This window comes from Balearica regulorum, chromosome 4, assembly GCF_011004875.1.
Source record: "Balearica regulorum gibbericeps isolate bBalReg1 chromosome 4, bBalReg1.pri, whole genome shotgun sequence".
NCBI classification, from domain to species: Eukaryota; Metazoa; Chordata; class Aves; order Gruiformes; family Gruidae; genus Balearica; species Balearica regulorum.
The window spans coordinates 68626289-68643360 of record NC_046187.1 but is presented as its reverse complement, the minus strand read 5'-3'; the positions used below and the strand labels follow the sequence as shown (position 1 = coordinate 68643360).

Here is a 17072-nt window from a genome sequence, read left to right as displayed (position 1 = left end):
TAGAGACAAAACCAGAGAAGCCTCTGTCCAAAAAGAGCTCAGGATCTTGATTAAAATATCCAAAAAGAGTCCCCCAAGAGAAATGAAATTCATAAAGGGAACCAGTACCTGAAATGGTTGCATTTTAAGCAGCCATCAACTCCCATTCTGCTTACACTTTGTCGGAACACTTTTTAAGAGCTCAGTTACAAACCAAATAAAATTAAGACAGTTTGGATCAGACCCTGAATGTGCTCGTTGCTACATGCAGCAAAATGGACATCCACCAACAAGAGCAGAGCTTTACCTCCAGCACCATTTCCTCTTTTGACGTATAGGGTTCTGCTTTACGTTTCATGAGTGTGTGCTCTTTTTCATCAGAGTTGAAGCTTTCCAGAAGTCTCTGGGAATCATCCTTCTGAAATTCCAAGAGAAAACAGATAAAATGTAACACTGAGATCATACAGATTCACTGGAAACATCTTTGACAGCAGCCTGGATACATTCATGTTGCCATCCTGAAAGTTATTTCAGTATTAGTTGAAAATCTGAGAAAAATACAACCTGAAAATGAATGAGATTTTTATATATTCAGGAAGGAATAATTAAAATTAATGAACTTTATGAATTTGATTTGTCAGTCCAGAAGCAGAATTGTAATCTGAAAAGTTGTAAGAGGCTGTAAACATGTCAAATCAATCCATCTGCTCTCAAAATGTCTTACTACAGCCTATGGAGTCGAGCTCACAGTCTGAGTTCAAACTTTTCCATTAAGGCAAGTTAACTATAAAAGTCTATAAGTGCCTGCAATGAAGAGAACACCCAGTATTTTTGTTCCCCTGCTACGAGGAAAAACTTCCTAAATGAAGTTCTATGTGTGGGAAAGTTCCTGTGAGGAAGAAATAACCATCAGAAAATGTTCACCATCTTCGTTCCCCAAAAGCAGCCCGTACCATTGGCCTTTACTCCCCTAACACACACACAGAGCCGCCAGTATGGACACAGACTGTGCGGGAACAAACCCTCCTGCTGCACACGCTCTTCCCTGTACACTAGGTAGACCAAAAAATAATACTGATGTTGGTCAATGCATCCAAACATGGCATTGCAAGGGATTTTTTTAGAGAAGGAAAAGATGGCAGCCACCCCACCTCGACTACTTTTAAAATTATTTTTCAGGTTTTCATTCCACTAACTGCTTTTTGACATAGTCTAATGATATGGCTGCAGCCACTATGCATGTAACTATTGTATAGAAAGATTCTTCTTGAATTATTTGGCCACTTGGTATATAAAGTAGTCCCTTTTCTTCAGAATATAGAGAACTGCTCAACATTTGAATGCGTTTCACTCCTTACGACTTGCCTCTATTGTCTCTCTGGAACTTAGATGCCCAATAATACAGATCATATGCTTGGGTTAGTCTCCAAGGCATGGTGAATTAAAGATGCTGGTTCCTAAAAATCTGCTAATGATAAAAAATCTGTTAATGTAATCTTGTAACTGATTTGTCCCCAACCAGAAGTTCACAAAACTTAGGCTGAGTGACCGAGACTCACACTGGATTCACTGCTGTACCTCACACCATAGCCATTCAAAATAAGATTTTGCTTTTCTTGACTTCTTTCCCAACTGTTCATATTCATCCAGTATTCATTTTCACTCCTTTATATCTCCATCACTATAATTTTAAAAGTATTTGCATTTTTCCAAGATTCATTTTTTTCCTGTTAACATTTCTAACCTGATCACCTTCCTCACCATTTGTTTTTGTCCTTTGTTATTTCTGCAGCTCCTCCTGAATACTACCTATGAATGCAACTGAGGTGCTACCGAGCTCCCCTTTTAGAACATTAAGAAGCTGAATAAAACTAAGTATAACTGTAATTACATTTCATCGAGCTAATCTACCAGAATACCATAACGAGACCAGCTCCAGCTCAAAGGCTCACAAGAGCCTCCAGGCAATGTCATAACTCTAACAGGAGAATATTATCGATAGAAATGCATTACAGTATAATATATGGTCAGAAGTTACCATGGCAAAGGTTTCTTCTTACAACTTTCCCAGTGTGTTCTATGCACAGATCATCAAACCAATAGGGCACTTAACTGCGTGCATCCAAGTCCCACAGATGCAGGCTGAGATCTACAGAACAGTGATTAATTGGGGCTGAGTGACAAATGCTAGTGGCTTATCGCCGTGCCTGCGGCCACTACAGACTCCAGGTACTTGCCCTGCTCCCAGTGCAAGGATAAATCAGCTGCTTGGGAAGGAACATGGCATACTTTGGTAAAATATCCCTGCTTTTACTTTGGATACAGAAGGCTTTAATACAGGTGGTTCAGTACCTGCTGTACATGCAAGAGGCTTGCTCCAGAGCATCAGTGGGGCAGACAGTACGTGGAAGTCATGGGCACAGACAGCCTAAAGTAGCTGTGTTCACATCTGGGAAATAAGACCCACAGGACACAACCTGCCCACCCCGCAGCGTGCTCTGTATGCACCAGTGGGCAGTTTATTTTGCTTTCAAAATAAACAACTCTTTTACAGCAGCACATTGATTTTAATGGCATTTAAGCACCTAAATGCATCTGAAGATCTGGGCCAGAGAGAACTGACAGCTTCTATTCCCTATTGACATAAATGACACAAAGGATAAAATTGTACATGGCTATATTTGAGTTGGTAGTGGCAGTACAATAAAGACGCCACCTATTAAGGCAGGGAAAATGAGCAATTGAATCAGAGAGGCTTGCACTCACATAGGAGGCATTGATCCAGCATTTGAAGTGCCTCCATCAAACCTCGTACTTAAAAGCAGTTGGGAGCGAGAGGATTTTTCTCTTATGTCATGTTTAATGACGATCAACACTAGTAGATACGCACACGCAGCGGAGCTGTTACAGCTGAGAAAAGGTGTGGTTAAAAACCAAGCCAAACCAGACCCCCCATTGCGCGCTGGCAGAACGCTCTGCAGGGCTCCAAATCTCCCAGCTGTGCCAGCGCCAACCATTGCTACATCCAGTCAATCCAGCACAATTTGGGACCAAATGTGATGGGAGAAAGAAGCAGAGGTCGGTAACAACTCTCAGAAAATGTATCTGCCTGATAGCGGTTCTGTGGCTATGTGCTACTTCTGCAATCCTGGAGTCCAAACAAACACTTTATGTAATACACAGATATGAACCTTAAAACAGCAAGGCAGGTATGTTATTGACAAAATCACACACTTCAGAAAACCCTGTTAGTTTCACACCAATCAAACTGTCAGATGTTTTCTGCCTCTTCTATTTGTCGGGTATGTATGTGTGTGCCCTCACTGCAAGGCTACAGCAGTGGGTCAGTACTAATACTCCGCTTATGCTGTTTGTAAAATGAATTTGGAAAAGTTCGTAAAATGCTTTGGAAATTGGATTGTTCTTACTGTTTTAGGATGGAAATTAGTGTTTACTTTCAATTATCTCACAAAGTTTCTGCAAGCTGGGTACATCTTCCATTATCCCCCCAAAACAACACAGCATCGTACAAGAAGCGATGGCTGCAAGAGGCAACTAGTGGGTCACTTATGTTAAAGACACAGGCCAGCAGGGCAATATTCAGAACACATAAATACTTAAACCAGCCTCTTTTTTGAGTCAGCCCGTTTGTTGCAGTAAATCTGTAAATGAAGAACGTAGTAAAATCCTTTCCAACAGAGGTGTGTCAGGAATTACGGGGCTCCCCACCCACCACCGAGCTCACCCCAAGCCCGCAGAGTGACCGCTGCAGAGTGCACCGCCGGCTGCGCCGCCCGCTCCGCTCCCCCGGGGCCGCCCCGGGGCTCCCGGCCCAGCTCAGGCAGCCCCGGTGGCCCGGTAGAGCGGGCAGAGCCGAGCCGGCGGCACCTCCCGGGCCCTCTGGGGCCGCCGCCCCTCACAAACTAGTCCTGACTCCTCCAAGCTGTTCACCCCGAGTCAGGCCCGAGCCTCCCCGCGGCAGAAGGCGGAGGAGAAGGCCGGCTGCCAGCCCCCCGCCCGCCGGCCCCGCGTACCTCTCTCCGCCGGCGCGGCCCGAGCGCGCAGCGGCAGAGCAGGGCGGCGGCGGCGGCGCCCAGCAGCAGCCCCAACAGGACGGCGGGGGCCAGCAGGGCGGGCAGCGCCTGCTGCGAGCGAGCCCAGAACTGTAGCCCCACCGCCCGCAGGCAGCCCCCGGCCGCAGCCATCGGGCCCGGCCCGGCTCGCAGAGAGAGGAGAGGGAGGGGAGGTCCCGCTGCTCAGGGTCCCTCCGCCCCCCGCCCTCGCCGCGGTGGGAGGAGACGGATGGCGGATGGATGCGGCGGCTGAGGCCCGGCCTGGCTCGGGGGCAGCCCTACGCGCCCGCGGAGTGGCCGCCCGCCGTCATGTGGAGGCTGCTGGCCGGCCTGCTGCTGGCGCTGCTCTCCGGCGGGCCCTCCGCGCCCGCCCAGCCACTCGGAGCGGCTGCCTGGCACGCCCGGGCCGGCGGCCGACCCCAGCCGAGCCCCGCGGAGGGGGCCAGGGCGCCGGGTCCGCCCCGGGAAACCTGCGGTGGGACGGCGGCTGGGGTAAGGCGGTGTGCCCGCGGGGCGCTGCGCGGGTGGCGGGTCAGCCCCTCAGCGGGGCGGATCCGCAGGCCCGGGGCGGCTGATGGCGGGCGAAGGAGAGGCCCTGTCTGAGCGGGGTTTGCTGGAGGAGCGGTGGCTCGGCAGCGCTCCGGGCGCTTCCAAGCGCTTGGGCTGGGGGCAACGGCCCGAAAAGCTGCCAAGGGCCGGCCTGGTTAGGCCGCTGCAACGTGCCACATGTCGACAGTGGCTCCGCTTGGTTGTTCTTCCTGACCAGAGGCATTTGATGGCTTTTTATCTAGTCACAGCACCCTTGCCCACTCGAGTCAGCCCGCTATTGGGAATGCCACTAGCAGTTTAGGATACAGCTTGTATTTTTTCATTCTTTATCTGTCAAGCTGTCTCAAAATGTGTCTTTTGCCCATGTGGAGAATACCTGAGACACTGAGGTGGTGAATGGAAGGAATCATGAAAGATAGCTTGTGGTGTGATTGCAAAGAGACTTATCAGCAGGAAATAGTATTGCAGGAAAAAAAGACAACAAAAAAGCTCAGCTTATTTTTCCACCAGAAAGATAAATTAATGTAAAACTTGGGAAAATGTCTGCTGGCAATATTACTGCATTAAATTAATTACTTTTGAAGTATGATGCAAGTACTGGCCCATGGAATTGGCACTAGTAGCCAATGCAGAGCCCCTTGTGATGCCCTCGGGCATTATGGATGCACTCTGCAGCAGAGTGGAAGAATTGTGCCAAATATCCAGACTATATTTTCCAGTGCAGACCACTGAGAACTGAATGTCAGATAAGGCAGAAAAAAAACCCCAAGGAGCGCTGTAGTGTCATTTGGAGTTGACGCACATGGACATACGAACACCATGGAATTTTGTGCATGAGCTGTTGTAAAACCACAGATGAATGAATGCTTGGAGTCGGTGGAAATCAGGAGCCATTTGTACACTGATTTCCTTGGAAGTAGGAGATAAAGCTTGTTAGCTAGCAAGCCGCATTTTCTGCATGCCTTTATACACACTTAGACCACTGTCTGTTCTTGTTACAGGCTCATTCGCAAAGGAACTGTTGACATTTAACATTGGCATTTGCGTATATGCTTATAAAATGCATAAGAGTAATATTTGGGGTTTATATTTATAAACAAGATTTATTTCAACATTTGGCATAATAGACTATGGTGTTGGTGTTTTATATTTTCATCAGTGTTTTACACTGGTGTCATTACATCCATTTAGTGTACTGATACACGCTTCCTTAGTGCAGATAGGGCTCTAGACTGCACTAGAAATAGCTGGCAAAGGTTAATTCCCTTTTAGCATGTGATTTCTATTGTTGCATATCTGTACGCATATATGAAAATACATACATATATCTATCTAGCCACCAGACAATTTTTTGTTTTAGTTTGCCACTGTTGTTTCCTGTTCTGTGTTTGTGAGATGCTTGGCTGCTCAAAATTCAGGGCCATATAGATTGTTTAATGAATGAGAAGAAGTTAATAATGGCCTTAGAGAACTTTGACATAACTCAGTTCATGTACAAGAATTCCGGAGTGCAGGGAGAGCTGTACAATGAGGTATTTGGAAATAGCCACTAGTGAAGAGCTCAGTGCCTGGGGTCTCCCAGAGCTGCATCCCGGGGCTGCTCAGTGTGCTGCATGTTCCTGCTTGTATTTGTTTCTCTGTCCTTTCTTTCTCCTCTACAAGAGCTGCCTCCAATCCCGTTTGTACTTGTTTTCCAGAGCAGGAAAATCCAGGGCTCCTGGCACATCTAAATTTGTAAGATATCTTGCATTTTCTGTTATTTTGAGGGAAAGTGCCCTATCTGAAGTGAGAACTATTTTCACACAAGGTTGACTAAAGTTACAGCTCTAACAGTAATCAAAGTGATGGCTTCCCCGAGCAGGCAAAGAAGAAAATTGCCCCTAACTTGCTGTTCTGTAACAGTGGTGTTTACATGAGTCAGTACTTAACATTACTCACATGCAGTGCTTGGGAGCAAACAGAAACAGCAAGTGTGGGTCATGTCACTCAGCGGACTTAGAAGATTGCTGTTAATCAGCCAACATTCCTTACTCTGTATTATCTCCTGCAAGGAAGCTTTTTTATTAAATGAAAACTTGCCTGTATGACTATTACATCTTGATCAAAACACTGGGCATTAACAATCCTTAAAAACACTGTTTTCTTCTACTGACGTTTTAGAACTGTGATTTCTGTAGCAATCTCTGCGGTCTGGGTACAGGCCGGAGGGTGTCACAGATTGCCTCATAAGCTGCAGTTTTTAGCTTGTGGTCCCTTTGAAAGGCTCCATGTCATGCTCTGAAGGAAAAATGAGCATAATGTCAGTAGACTTGATCATCCAATATGGACTCATTACTGCTGACTCCTAGTGATTGGATTTTCCTGTGTCCTCGAATCTGCCTTTGAAAATGGCAAGAAAGATTATAAGAACAATCTAATAGCAAACCCTTCTGCTCCACTATTGCACAGAGGCTCAGCATGATAATATGAAGTGTAAATACCGTTTGAGCCCCAAGCGTGCATAGCCATGCTTGGAGACAGCAGAGCCTCTTGACAAGCTGTGAGAAATCTCTAGAGCTATGTCGTGTCTCTTCTGGTAGTTAATTTTGGGAAATTCAAGGCTTTGTGGAACAAGGTTCTGTCTAATTGTGAAGCATAAATTCAGCATAAAAGTTTGATGTTAGACATTTATGAAAACAGTTCTTTTTTGTAATTGCTCACTTCTGTGTTAACTTTAGGTTATTAAAGACAATCTGTGGCTTCAAAAACAGACGGGATGTCTGGGAATGACAGGTATGTAACAGTTTTCTCTCTCTTTTCAGCGCTGTGAGTGTACCAGGACTCTAGGGCATGGGTGCTCAGGTTGGCAGTGGACTGAAGCTGTGCCCTGGTGGCCCACTGTCATCAGTGGGACTCTTGATCCTGGGCCATGGGGGAATGTTTGCTCAGAAGTTAGGAACAAGAGTGCTCTAGCCTCCCTAAACAGCTCATCTAGAATGGAGCCCCTGTGAGAACACCTTGGTTTGTACCATGCTCAAATCATTTTCACGAAGAACCCTTTTTCCTTGTTGATCATAAGGACCTAGGGGAGCACCCTCTGATGCCCAGCATTCTCAGTGTTGTAGAAAACCTGCATTACTTAAAACTGATCAAGACCTTGTTCCTTTTCAGAAGCTAACTTAACGACTGTGCAGTTGCTAACACTGTTGCAATGCCTACTCTTGAAGCTATTTTCAAAGACCTCTGCAGTTACAATAGCTAATATACTTTGTCTGGGACCAAATTGTTGAAGACTTGTAGAAGTACAGGGTCTGAAGTGTTCCTGGGATGCTAATACTCTTTACAGTGAGTATCAAGTATGTTTGTCACTGATCTCAGAGACACCGAGCATCTCCAGTGGTAGTTGTCTGATCTGATTGAAATAGGGTACGTAGAGAAGTCACTTGCAGCTTGGAGGAGCTGTGTCCGAGGGCTGACCGCCACAGACTCTTTGTATACATTTGAATAAATCATTTAGATTCTCTGAGTCTCTGGTCTTTATTTTCATTATATAGGTATAATAAATAGTGTGCTCCCTCTCCGAGTGTAGTGGAGATGGGTGCACTGAAAGGTTGTGACATCATCATACAGTGCATTAACATGGGCAATGCAATGTCTGAAATAGAACCCCCCGTGGCAGAAACTGCGGTTCCCCAAGAGATAATTTCATGACGTGTTTGCCAAGAAATTTGCTCTGAAGCAGTCATCCAGTCAGATGCCTCTAATTTATTTGCCCTGTGCCATGGCTAATTCACAAATGAGTTTATTAATTTAAATACGAAAGCAAATAATTCAGATTTTCTGAGCTTCCTTGTTTTTTTCCTGTATTTATTCAACATAATCTTTGTTGCTCGCATCTTCCTTTCTGATGGGTTGCAAATTATTAATGTACCATCCACTGATAGAGGAAATGCATGCAGTTTTCTAGCTCCTTCTGGTGCTAGAGAAAAAGTGGGGTGGTTGGAGGATTTTGACACATGATATCTTTTTGTTAGTGGTTGAATCTCTTCCATTTTGTTAGTAGGTAAATATACCTGTTAAAGGAGGGGAAACTACTGCACAAAACCTTTGTCATTGGAAGTGGCAGTGTGCTGAAATGAAACGGTTTGTGGCAACACACTGGTCTCAGGGTTGCTGTTGGAAGATTTTTCGAGTCGTTTCTGGATAAGATGAGAAAAAGTGATCCCAGAATAGCCCTGTGATTGGGGAAAACTGGATTTTTGAGAGTTGTGTTCGAGTCTGTTCTGATTTACTCAAAACAGACCTGGGAAGTAGATTTGTTTTGTCTCGTTGATGCCCATAGTTTCTTTGACTTTGTAACAAGAAAAGCTAATGGCAACATTCAAAACTGAAATACAGTAAATTACTACCTTTGCCTGTTCATTGTTGTGTGTAATTGAAAGGACTTTAAATTGGATCTTGTATCCTGTATGGTTTTCAGGACAGGGAATAATTCAGAACAACAGCAACAAAAATATAGCAAGCAAGTACATTTAACTCTTTTCTTCCCCACTGAAATAAAGCAAGATAATTCAGAGCTTTGCTAATAAATTCTGGGGGAAAGCAAATCAGACTGGAGATGTGGGACTTCAAATATGCAATCCTTGAGAGCTAAGAATTAGAATGACTGTCTTAGTTAAGTTGGGTGTTTTTTTCATCCCAGTGTCAGGTAATTTTTAATTCTGAACTTGACATTTCACAAACTTGTCAGAGTCTTCACTTTCCTACCATAATTTGGCAGGTTAGGATGCATTGTACAGGTACGGGAGCCTTAATGACACACTGGAGTCTTCGCTGCAAACCTATTGCAAGACTGTTTTAATTTTGTATCATCCTATTTAATTGCCACGGCCAAGAATAACTTTCACCTTAACTTCTATGTAAGTTCAAGTAAGATGCTGTAATATTACGCCTACCCTTCTACTGGTGGTCCATCTGTGCCACTAACATGTTCAGGACTCAGCCCCTTCAGTCCAGTGGTAAATGCTTGTGCTTCAGCACTGAAGGTCCCTGTCATTACTCAAAATGGACTTCTTAGCAAAGGACAGTATGCTGACCACAAACAGAGGACAGTTTCTTTTCTTAGATACCTATCCTTCCACCCCCAGCCTGTATGAACACAGACCCACTGTCATCACAGATTCCAGGCAGTAGGTGCATTTTGTACCGGGTCAGATCCTCTCTGTATTTTTACACCTTGAGCAGCAAGCAAATGCAGTGAGGGCTGGGATGAGCAAGCTCTTCTTCCCAAGTGTATTGCACGTGCCTCGCTGGGAAATGTTTTTGTGTAGGGGTGCCCAGTGGCAGCCTGGCAAGTCCAGCTGAGAGGGGGCCGTTCAGGCTGTGTTGAGCTGAAACTGCTCCCCTGCTTTGCAAAGTTTCCCTTTCAAAAAGGAGTGGGAATAGTTTCCATTTAGAAACTAATGGAAGAAAGACCATGTGGCTTTGATAATGGCTTTTCTGAAAACAGCCAGAAAAATAGCAAAGATTGAAGCTGTAAGAAGAAAAAGAGAGCAGAAAGAACAAGGAGATGGCAGCATGTGTGTCAGAATTGGGATGCACCTTAGAAGGGGCACTGACAATGGTGTGCTCGTGCTTCTGAGCAGCAGGGTATCCAGAAGAAAGCTTGATGCTTGTTAGCAAAAGGTCTCAGGAGTCAAGTATTAGTATTTTCCAACCTCAGATGAATCTGTTTGTTAAAAAATAAACCAACAGTTTCAGAACAGAAATCTAGAATAGACTTGAAAATCACAGAATGTGTTATGCTTGTACCATCCTTTCTCAGATATTCAGCTTTTCAAGCGATCATCAGCCATCTACAGTCCATCTAGGACATTATCTGAAAAGAGACAGTAGGTGAATTGATAAATACACTTATGTTGTCTTGATGTTAAGAGTATGCAGAAAGTTATGTGGAAAAGCAGTTATGTTCTTGTAGGTCAGCTGGACTGAGCTGTATAATGTTCTAGTGACAGTTAAATATATGTGGATCAGGAAAAAGTTATTTTATTTAACTGACAGTTGATACTACAAAAAATAATGAGATAGAAAAGTGCTGCTTTACTGGCAAGAGAAACCAAGGTATTATAAAACAGCCTATATTGTTAAAAATTAATAGGAAGGATGAGGAAAAAATCTGGAGGAAGTCAGCGGCACATGTTGCTGTATGGACATGCATCATACTGATTGAATCTATTTAAGCAAAACCTTCCACTGAGTGCTGGGAAGATACAGGTGAATTTGCAGAAGTATCCTTGTAATCATCATCAATGTTGAGGCTGCTTAACATAATGTCAAGAACCTGCAAAATCCCCAACCTCCAATTATGGATGATGGAGCAGCCAAATAACATGCCTGGAGAATTCTGCTGGGAGCTGGGCACATTATGTCAGGATTGTAAGTGATGACAAAGCACAACTTGAAAACAGACTCATCTGTGTAATTAGTAATCCAGAAATTTATTCAGAGTCAAAGAACATGATCAGTTAATTAAATTGGTTACTGTGGACTTGATACTCTCCAGAGGGGAGTATCAGGATTTGCTGTCACGTGAAAGCTGCAGTTGGGTGAGCTGATGGAGATGTGCTGCATAGGGCACAAGAACAAAAGATATTTTATGAAGCAATTAGCCCTTTCTTGTTGGCTGACCTCACTCATCCAAAATACAGAAGGAAATTATTTGCTAAACTAGAAGCACTTTCAAGGCAGTAGTTGCCCAACCCAACCCATACATTTTGCCATTTTGACTTCTGCCTCTTACGAAGCTCTACAGAGAAGCTCCATGTCTTCAATCAGGGTTTCTGTTTACTGTAAAGGAAAGTGCATCTCCTGTAGTCTGGCAAGAAAATGCAAAGAAGACCTGCTGAGTGAATGGGGTAGCAATTGCATTAATATCTAAGAGGTGTTATAGATATAAAATGAATCTTTTTCAATGTTTGGATATATCTATACAAAACTGAGAAGAGGCTTGATTCAGTAGTGAGAACATAGGTTTAGAGCCATTGGAGATGGGATGTAGCATGATACTTGGATCTGCTGCGGAGTGCCATGGCCAGGTGGGCTCAGACCGGTAGCTGGCAGGTCTGAACTGCATTTACAGTTCTGTGCTGGTGTCATCCTGAGTGGTTTGAGCTGTTGCTTTGTCTAGGAAGAGAAATATGCCATGCCTGACTACCCTGAAAAAATTCCAACCCAAAAGATACGCAGATGTTTGGTATTGTAATTATATATATTACAGTTCTCCTCAAATTTACCTTGCTATTTTTACAGTCCCTAAATTAGTCCGAGTCTGTTGCATTGTTTAACAGTGGTTTAGGTATGTGAGTAAAACTTAGGGAAGTGAATTAAAACTGATCATAAAACATAAACAACTAGCTTCTCCTGGCCTGTATAGCCACAATTTTATCCAGTATAAACCACTCCCAAAGAAAAAGCATGCTGTTCCAGCATGGGAAAACAGTGAATCTCCCCAAGATGCACATGTCCACCGGGGTTCTGTAAGCAGCAGGACTGCATCTCATTCATTATGTTAACAGAAATCTTTCAAGTGATTCATATGTAGCAATGCTTCAAGGTGCTTTGTAGGACCTCCTTTTAAGGATCCAGTTCTGAATGCTCTGTGCTTGTCTTTTCTATTAACAACTAACAGTATTTCTTATATTGTTCTCCTAGCAAAGCAGTGTCTTTTCAAAAAGTGCTGCTTCTCATATTCATGAGATTTTTAGTATCTTCAGCTTTTCATATTTCATTAACATATAATAGGGGTTTTTTAAAAATGAAAACTTTATAGAAAATTATCATTTGCCAAAAGTCTTTGCTTTTCAGTGAGAGTTTTTGTTCATATGAATATACATTGGTAATGATTAAAGTACAGGATTTAAAAATAAGTAATAAATGAAAACTATTATGCAAAGTATGAAAAAAGTGTCTTTAAACACCTCCAACTATCATTTTTAAATTTTCATGACATTTTTTCCTCTTCATTCAGCAGCTTTACTTTTTGACGGTTTAGTATGCTAAATTATTGATTTTTATTACAAACTCCTTTTATTAATATCATAAGTGCTTTTATTTTAGTAGATGAAAGTGATATGATTTCAAAACTGTTCTTGTAATTTTGTGTGATATCATGGCCTAATCTTCCATAAAAATATAAGAGTATAAGCTAGCATTGATATCGCTAATTATGAAATTGAGGAGTGTTTGATTCGACGGCACTCTTAATTCAGCTGAAATGTAACTGAGATTCTCACTCAACTCACAAGTGTTTTTGTTCTGAATATTTATTGAAATGCTTAATGGTTAATTGGCAGACTGACCCTTAGCACCGAGGCTACTCACGTAGAGTCCTTCAATTATTTATGCATTGCTGAAAATTTCCTTGTGTTGAAAATATTAACAGTCCGTCTAAGGGTAACACCTTGTAATTCATGCACTAGATGCTTTACATTTGAACAGCAGAAGTTCTCTGTGGGGTATATGTGAGTTCCCTAGGTAGGAAACAGTTTTGTTGTAACTTCTGCTGCATTTTGCGGGGCAAGTCCCATCTCTGTTTCCCATCTGGCTTTGTGTCTCTGTTGCCTGTATAGGTTTTTAGTGCTTTGGGGGAGAGCGTGCTGGTCGCTGTGTGTACACAGAGGTACCACAAGCCCCGTCCCTGGCTGGAATCTGCCGGGGTTGATGTGCACCAAGTGGCTGCTGCACAGGAGCCAGCTTTAGCTCTAATGCAGAGTGTTGCATTTCAGCAATGCCGTTACCTCTGGTTATTCAAGCAAGTGAAGCCCCTGACCTGCTCTTGACTTCTGCAGCCTCAGATGATCAGTGGAGCCATTCACTGTTTGCTTTGATACCCTCATGGACAAAGAAGATTTTGTTCAAACGAGAGTCTTCTGTTAACCACCAGCTGGTCCGTAAGAGATGGTTTGCCACTTTTAATATTTGTAAAGATCGTAGCAATTGTATCAAAAGTGGATGTTGCTGGGAGTTTACTACCTGATTAGTACGTTTCTAATTCTGTCTCAGGTGATTATGTTCACTTGAGATGGCTTCAGCAACACCAACTAGTGAAGAGACTTCCAAAGAATTTTTATTGCGACAGATACAGCTAAGTGATTGCTCTGTAAATTCTGATAGACACATAGTAATGAAACACATCTGTATAGTTTGATGAACTTTGTGCATAGTGTAGTTTGTTAGGGAATTGTGATAGCCAAAAGATGAATATGTCAATTAAGATACTAGTAATTACTTGTGGGAATAAGTATTTCATACAGATTTGGACTAGAAAAAAAGATTAACTATTGGGATAACTCTTAAATTTGAAGGCAATTCATACCTCTGGTTTTTTTCCTTGGTTCATTATTTACATAATTTAACTTGTGCTGCAGTTTGTGAATGATGATATTTTCATACACTATGTAGACTTTTCCCCTTCCTTCACAGCCTGAAGATGTGTCCAGTATGTCAGTGTCTTCTGGATTTGGAATAACTCTTGATAAATGTGCTGTGGTAAGTTTTCTTACATTTCTCTTTTTAATTTGATAGGAAATTTGTACCCAAATGTCCTTTAAAAAGTGGGAACAGAATTGTGCCCATGCTGAGTATTTGGGAAAATACCCATTTTTATGTTAAGATGGTTGCACTCTCTGTAAGAGGCACAGTTTTGCAATATTGATTGAAAACTGAAGGAAGTCAGTGAAATCGTCTCTCGGACTTCAGGGGGTTTTGGATTGTGGTCAAAGTAAATACCTCAGTGTGAATTTTTAAAACTATAAATGAATAGTTGAATTCTAGAGATCAGCCACAGGGCTGAGTAGAAATAGACACAAACTTCTTTAGAGGATGCGATAAGCCTTCTGAGATACTCTCCTGGCTCAATCATGTCAAGTATGGACTCCCTGTGCCAAGTATGGACTCCTTTCAAAGGATGGGACACTGAGCCCTATGATGCCTGCTGTCTTTGGGCATCCAATCACACAGCCATGGGTGACCCAGTGTGTCATAGTCTGCATATTCAGTGGGACTCAGCTACAGCACAGTATTTAATGAAAAAAAGGTTTCAATTGACCTGTGTAAAATGCTTATGAGGTGCAAAGACCTCCCTACTATAAGGAAATTTTGAACCTTCCATTTTATTTTTACTTTATGTGGCATAGATTGATAGATTTACCTAGACTGTTATTTTTCCTGGGTTTTGTGTTGGGTTTTTTGGTAGGGTTTTTTTTTGTTTGGTTGGTTTTTTTACACTGAATGAAGCAAGTCTGAATTTTTATAATTAGAGACATTTCTTCTTACCTGTCTTTTGGACAGAGAAAGCGCATCCAACTTCAAGACAAATCTGAATTCAGCTGTTGAAATGCTGCATATGAGGGTAGAGGGAGGATTCAGTAACCAGTAAGAAGAGGTGACATTGTGGTCTGCAGCAGATCATTTGCATAGAGAAGAATGAATATGCATCACATCTCATGGCACTAATTGCCTATAATGTTATTATTGAAATGGCTGCATATTATAATTAATCAGTCTGAAGAGTGAGCATTTCAGGCATAAGAAGCAGTAACACAGAATCTTCTGTTCTTTCAGCTGTAGATTCCCAGTTTTTATATCAGAGTTTCTGAGAAAGAGAGTTTGAGACAGTTACATGATGGTTTTTTCTGCTCTTCGTAGCACAACCTCACACAGGCTCATTAAAAATTGTGAAATCCTCCTGTACAAGATCAAAGTTAATCTGTTGTAGGTGCTAGGATTATCAGAAAATAATGTTGCAGTGCTATTAGTTGTAAATTACTGAAAACTATGGAATTGTATGTGATTGTCTTCCACCTTCAAATACAGTTCACATTTTATTTTCCTTTCCTTACCTTGTCATTTGCTTCAATCCTAATTCATCTGAACAGATGCTTTCCTGCTAAGAGACAGACTGGCCATATGGTGGTCTTTAGCTGTTTTAAATGGAAAAAAGTGAATTTTGCACATTTTCCTCTTCCTACCATGAGTGGCTCTTCAGAGCATGCAGATGACATATGTTTACTTCTTGGAGGCAGGATTTTTCCAAAACCTTATCACAGAAATACCCTAATTGAAACCAGGATGTTTAAATTTTAGCTGTGCTTCCAGGGCCCAGTTCCTTCCTTGTTTCCAGAAATGTGCTCCTTTAAGAGCTTCATTCCATAGTATGACATGAACATTTCTGTGATAGTACTTCATAATGACAATACTATGTAGCAGAGTCGAAATAAATCTTGAAATTTTACTGTTTGGCTTTTAACACATTTACCTGTCTCATTTCTCAATCTCCTAAGCATTCTTGCATTGCAGGTCATCTATGATACAAGCATCCTTCTTTTTTTCCATCCTTTCATGTTTCTAGTTGTTCTAATTTATGCCCAGAGATCCTACATTCCTTTCACTTCCATGGCAATTCCTTTCTCCTCTCTTTTCTCCTAGCATGTCCTTGCTCTTGCTGTGGTTCTTTCACTCCACTCTCCCAGGTACCTGAAGTGACATCACTTGCAGGGGGTAATGACACACACTGTGTGTTTCAGCAGCAGAGAGAAAATGGAATAAGCACTTAGCATCATCAGGAACTGCCATTGGGTTCAAGAAAAAACATCTTCAGGCAAATTAGAAGAGCAACTTAAAGGATATATCCATCCAGTGGCTGCTGATCCCAATGGCACTGGTGTATGGAGGAGGTTCTTTTTAGGAGAGGTGAAACCCAACAACTTCCCTACTGCTTGAAGCTAATCTACTTTTTTCAGTGCTGTCAGCAAAGAATACTTATTTTTTCAACCCCTTTGCAGTTCAGCTTAAAACTGGTTGCCAGTCAAAAATAAAGAATGTAAAACATATTTAATATTAATCAGAAATGCACCAAATGTGACCAGTTGGCCACCTGAGGAAGACTGCAGTAGGAGATGGGCGGTACAGTTGGGATACCTTTGAAGGGTTGCTTTGTCTAGTCACTGAATTAAGAATTTTATTAAACAAATTGAAGAGAAAGTACAAAATCGGTTGGAGAAAGAGAATGAACAGTGTGTGGGAGTGTGCATTAAACCTCCTGCCTAGGTGAAGGAGAGGACTAAAGCTGCCACATTCCCCCACTTGCCTGTGAATATACACATGCTACTTGTTCTGCCTATTTTATTGCAGGAGTTTATCTAAATTACTGTTTACATCCCCTTTCCCCAAATGTAAAGGAATATATTTGTGCCTGATTAGAAGCAGAGTAAGAGACCCTGAAATCCTCATTTTTTTGCCTTCATCTCACAGAAGAGCAAGGGAAAGGTATGGGAAAACGAAGGGAGGAAAAAGTTTTTCTATTTCCCCATTTCCCCAGCTCCCTCTTTTGCTGGTGCAGACGTGTTTGTCTGCACAAGCCCATCCACACTTACTGTGAAGCATAATACAGTATTAATAACTCATGCAGTTTGAACCTTGAATATTTAAGGTGTG

At 42.4% G+C, this 17072-nt stretch overlaps 2 protein-coding genes across 3 annotated transcripts in view; one reads left to right on the top strand and one right to left on the bottom strand.

Moving 5' to 3' along the window:
• EVC (EvC ciliary complex subunit 1) overlaps window positions 1-4266 on the bottom strand; it is a 57982-nt gene extending 53716 nt beyond the window's left edge. The window contains exons 1-2 of one of the 2 annotated variants that reach the window (XM_075752514.1): window positions 4014-4266; window positions 287-397 (exon numbers count right to left, since the gene is read on the bottom strand). In XM_075752514.1, coding sequence (XP_075608629.1) covers window positions 287-397; window positions 4014-4184 — 282 coding nt within the window. In that variant the 5' untranslated portion in view covers window positions 4185-4266. The remainder of the gene's footprint in view (window positions 1-286; window positions 398-4013) is intronic. The other variant, XM_075752513.1, reaches the window with a different exon arrangement.
• A 7-nt stretch (window positions 4267-4273) lies between these two features.
• The window catches only part of EVC2 (EvC ciliary complex subunit 2), a 77886-nt gene continuing 65087 nt past the window's right edge, over window positions 4274-17072 (top strand). Inside the window, 5 exon segments of the mRNA XM_075752512.1 lie at window positions 4274-4321; window positions 4323-4544; window positions 7319-7373; window positions 13364-13524; window positions 14061-14126. Coding sequence (XP_075608627.1) covers window positions 4289-4321; window positions 4323-4544; window positions 7319-7373; window positions 13364-13524; window positions 14061-14126 — 537 coding nt within the window. The 5' untranslated portion in view covers window positions 4274-4288.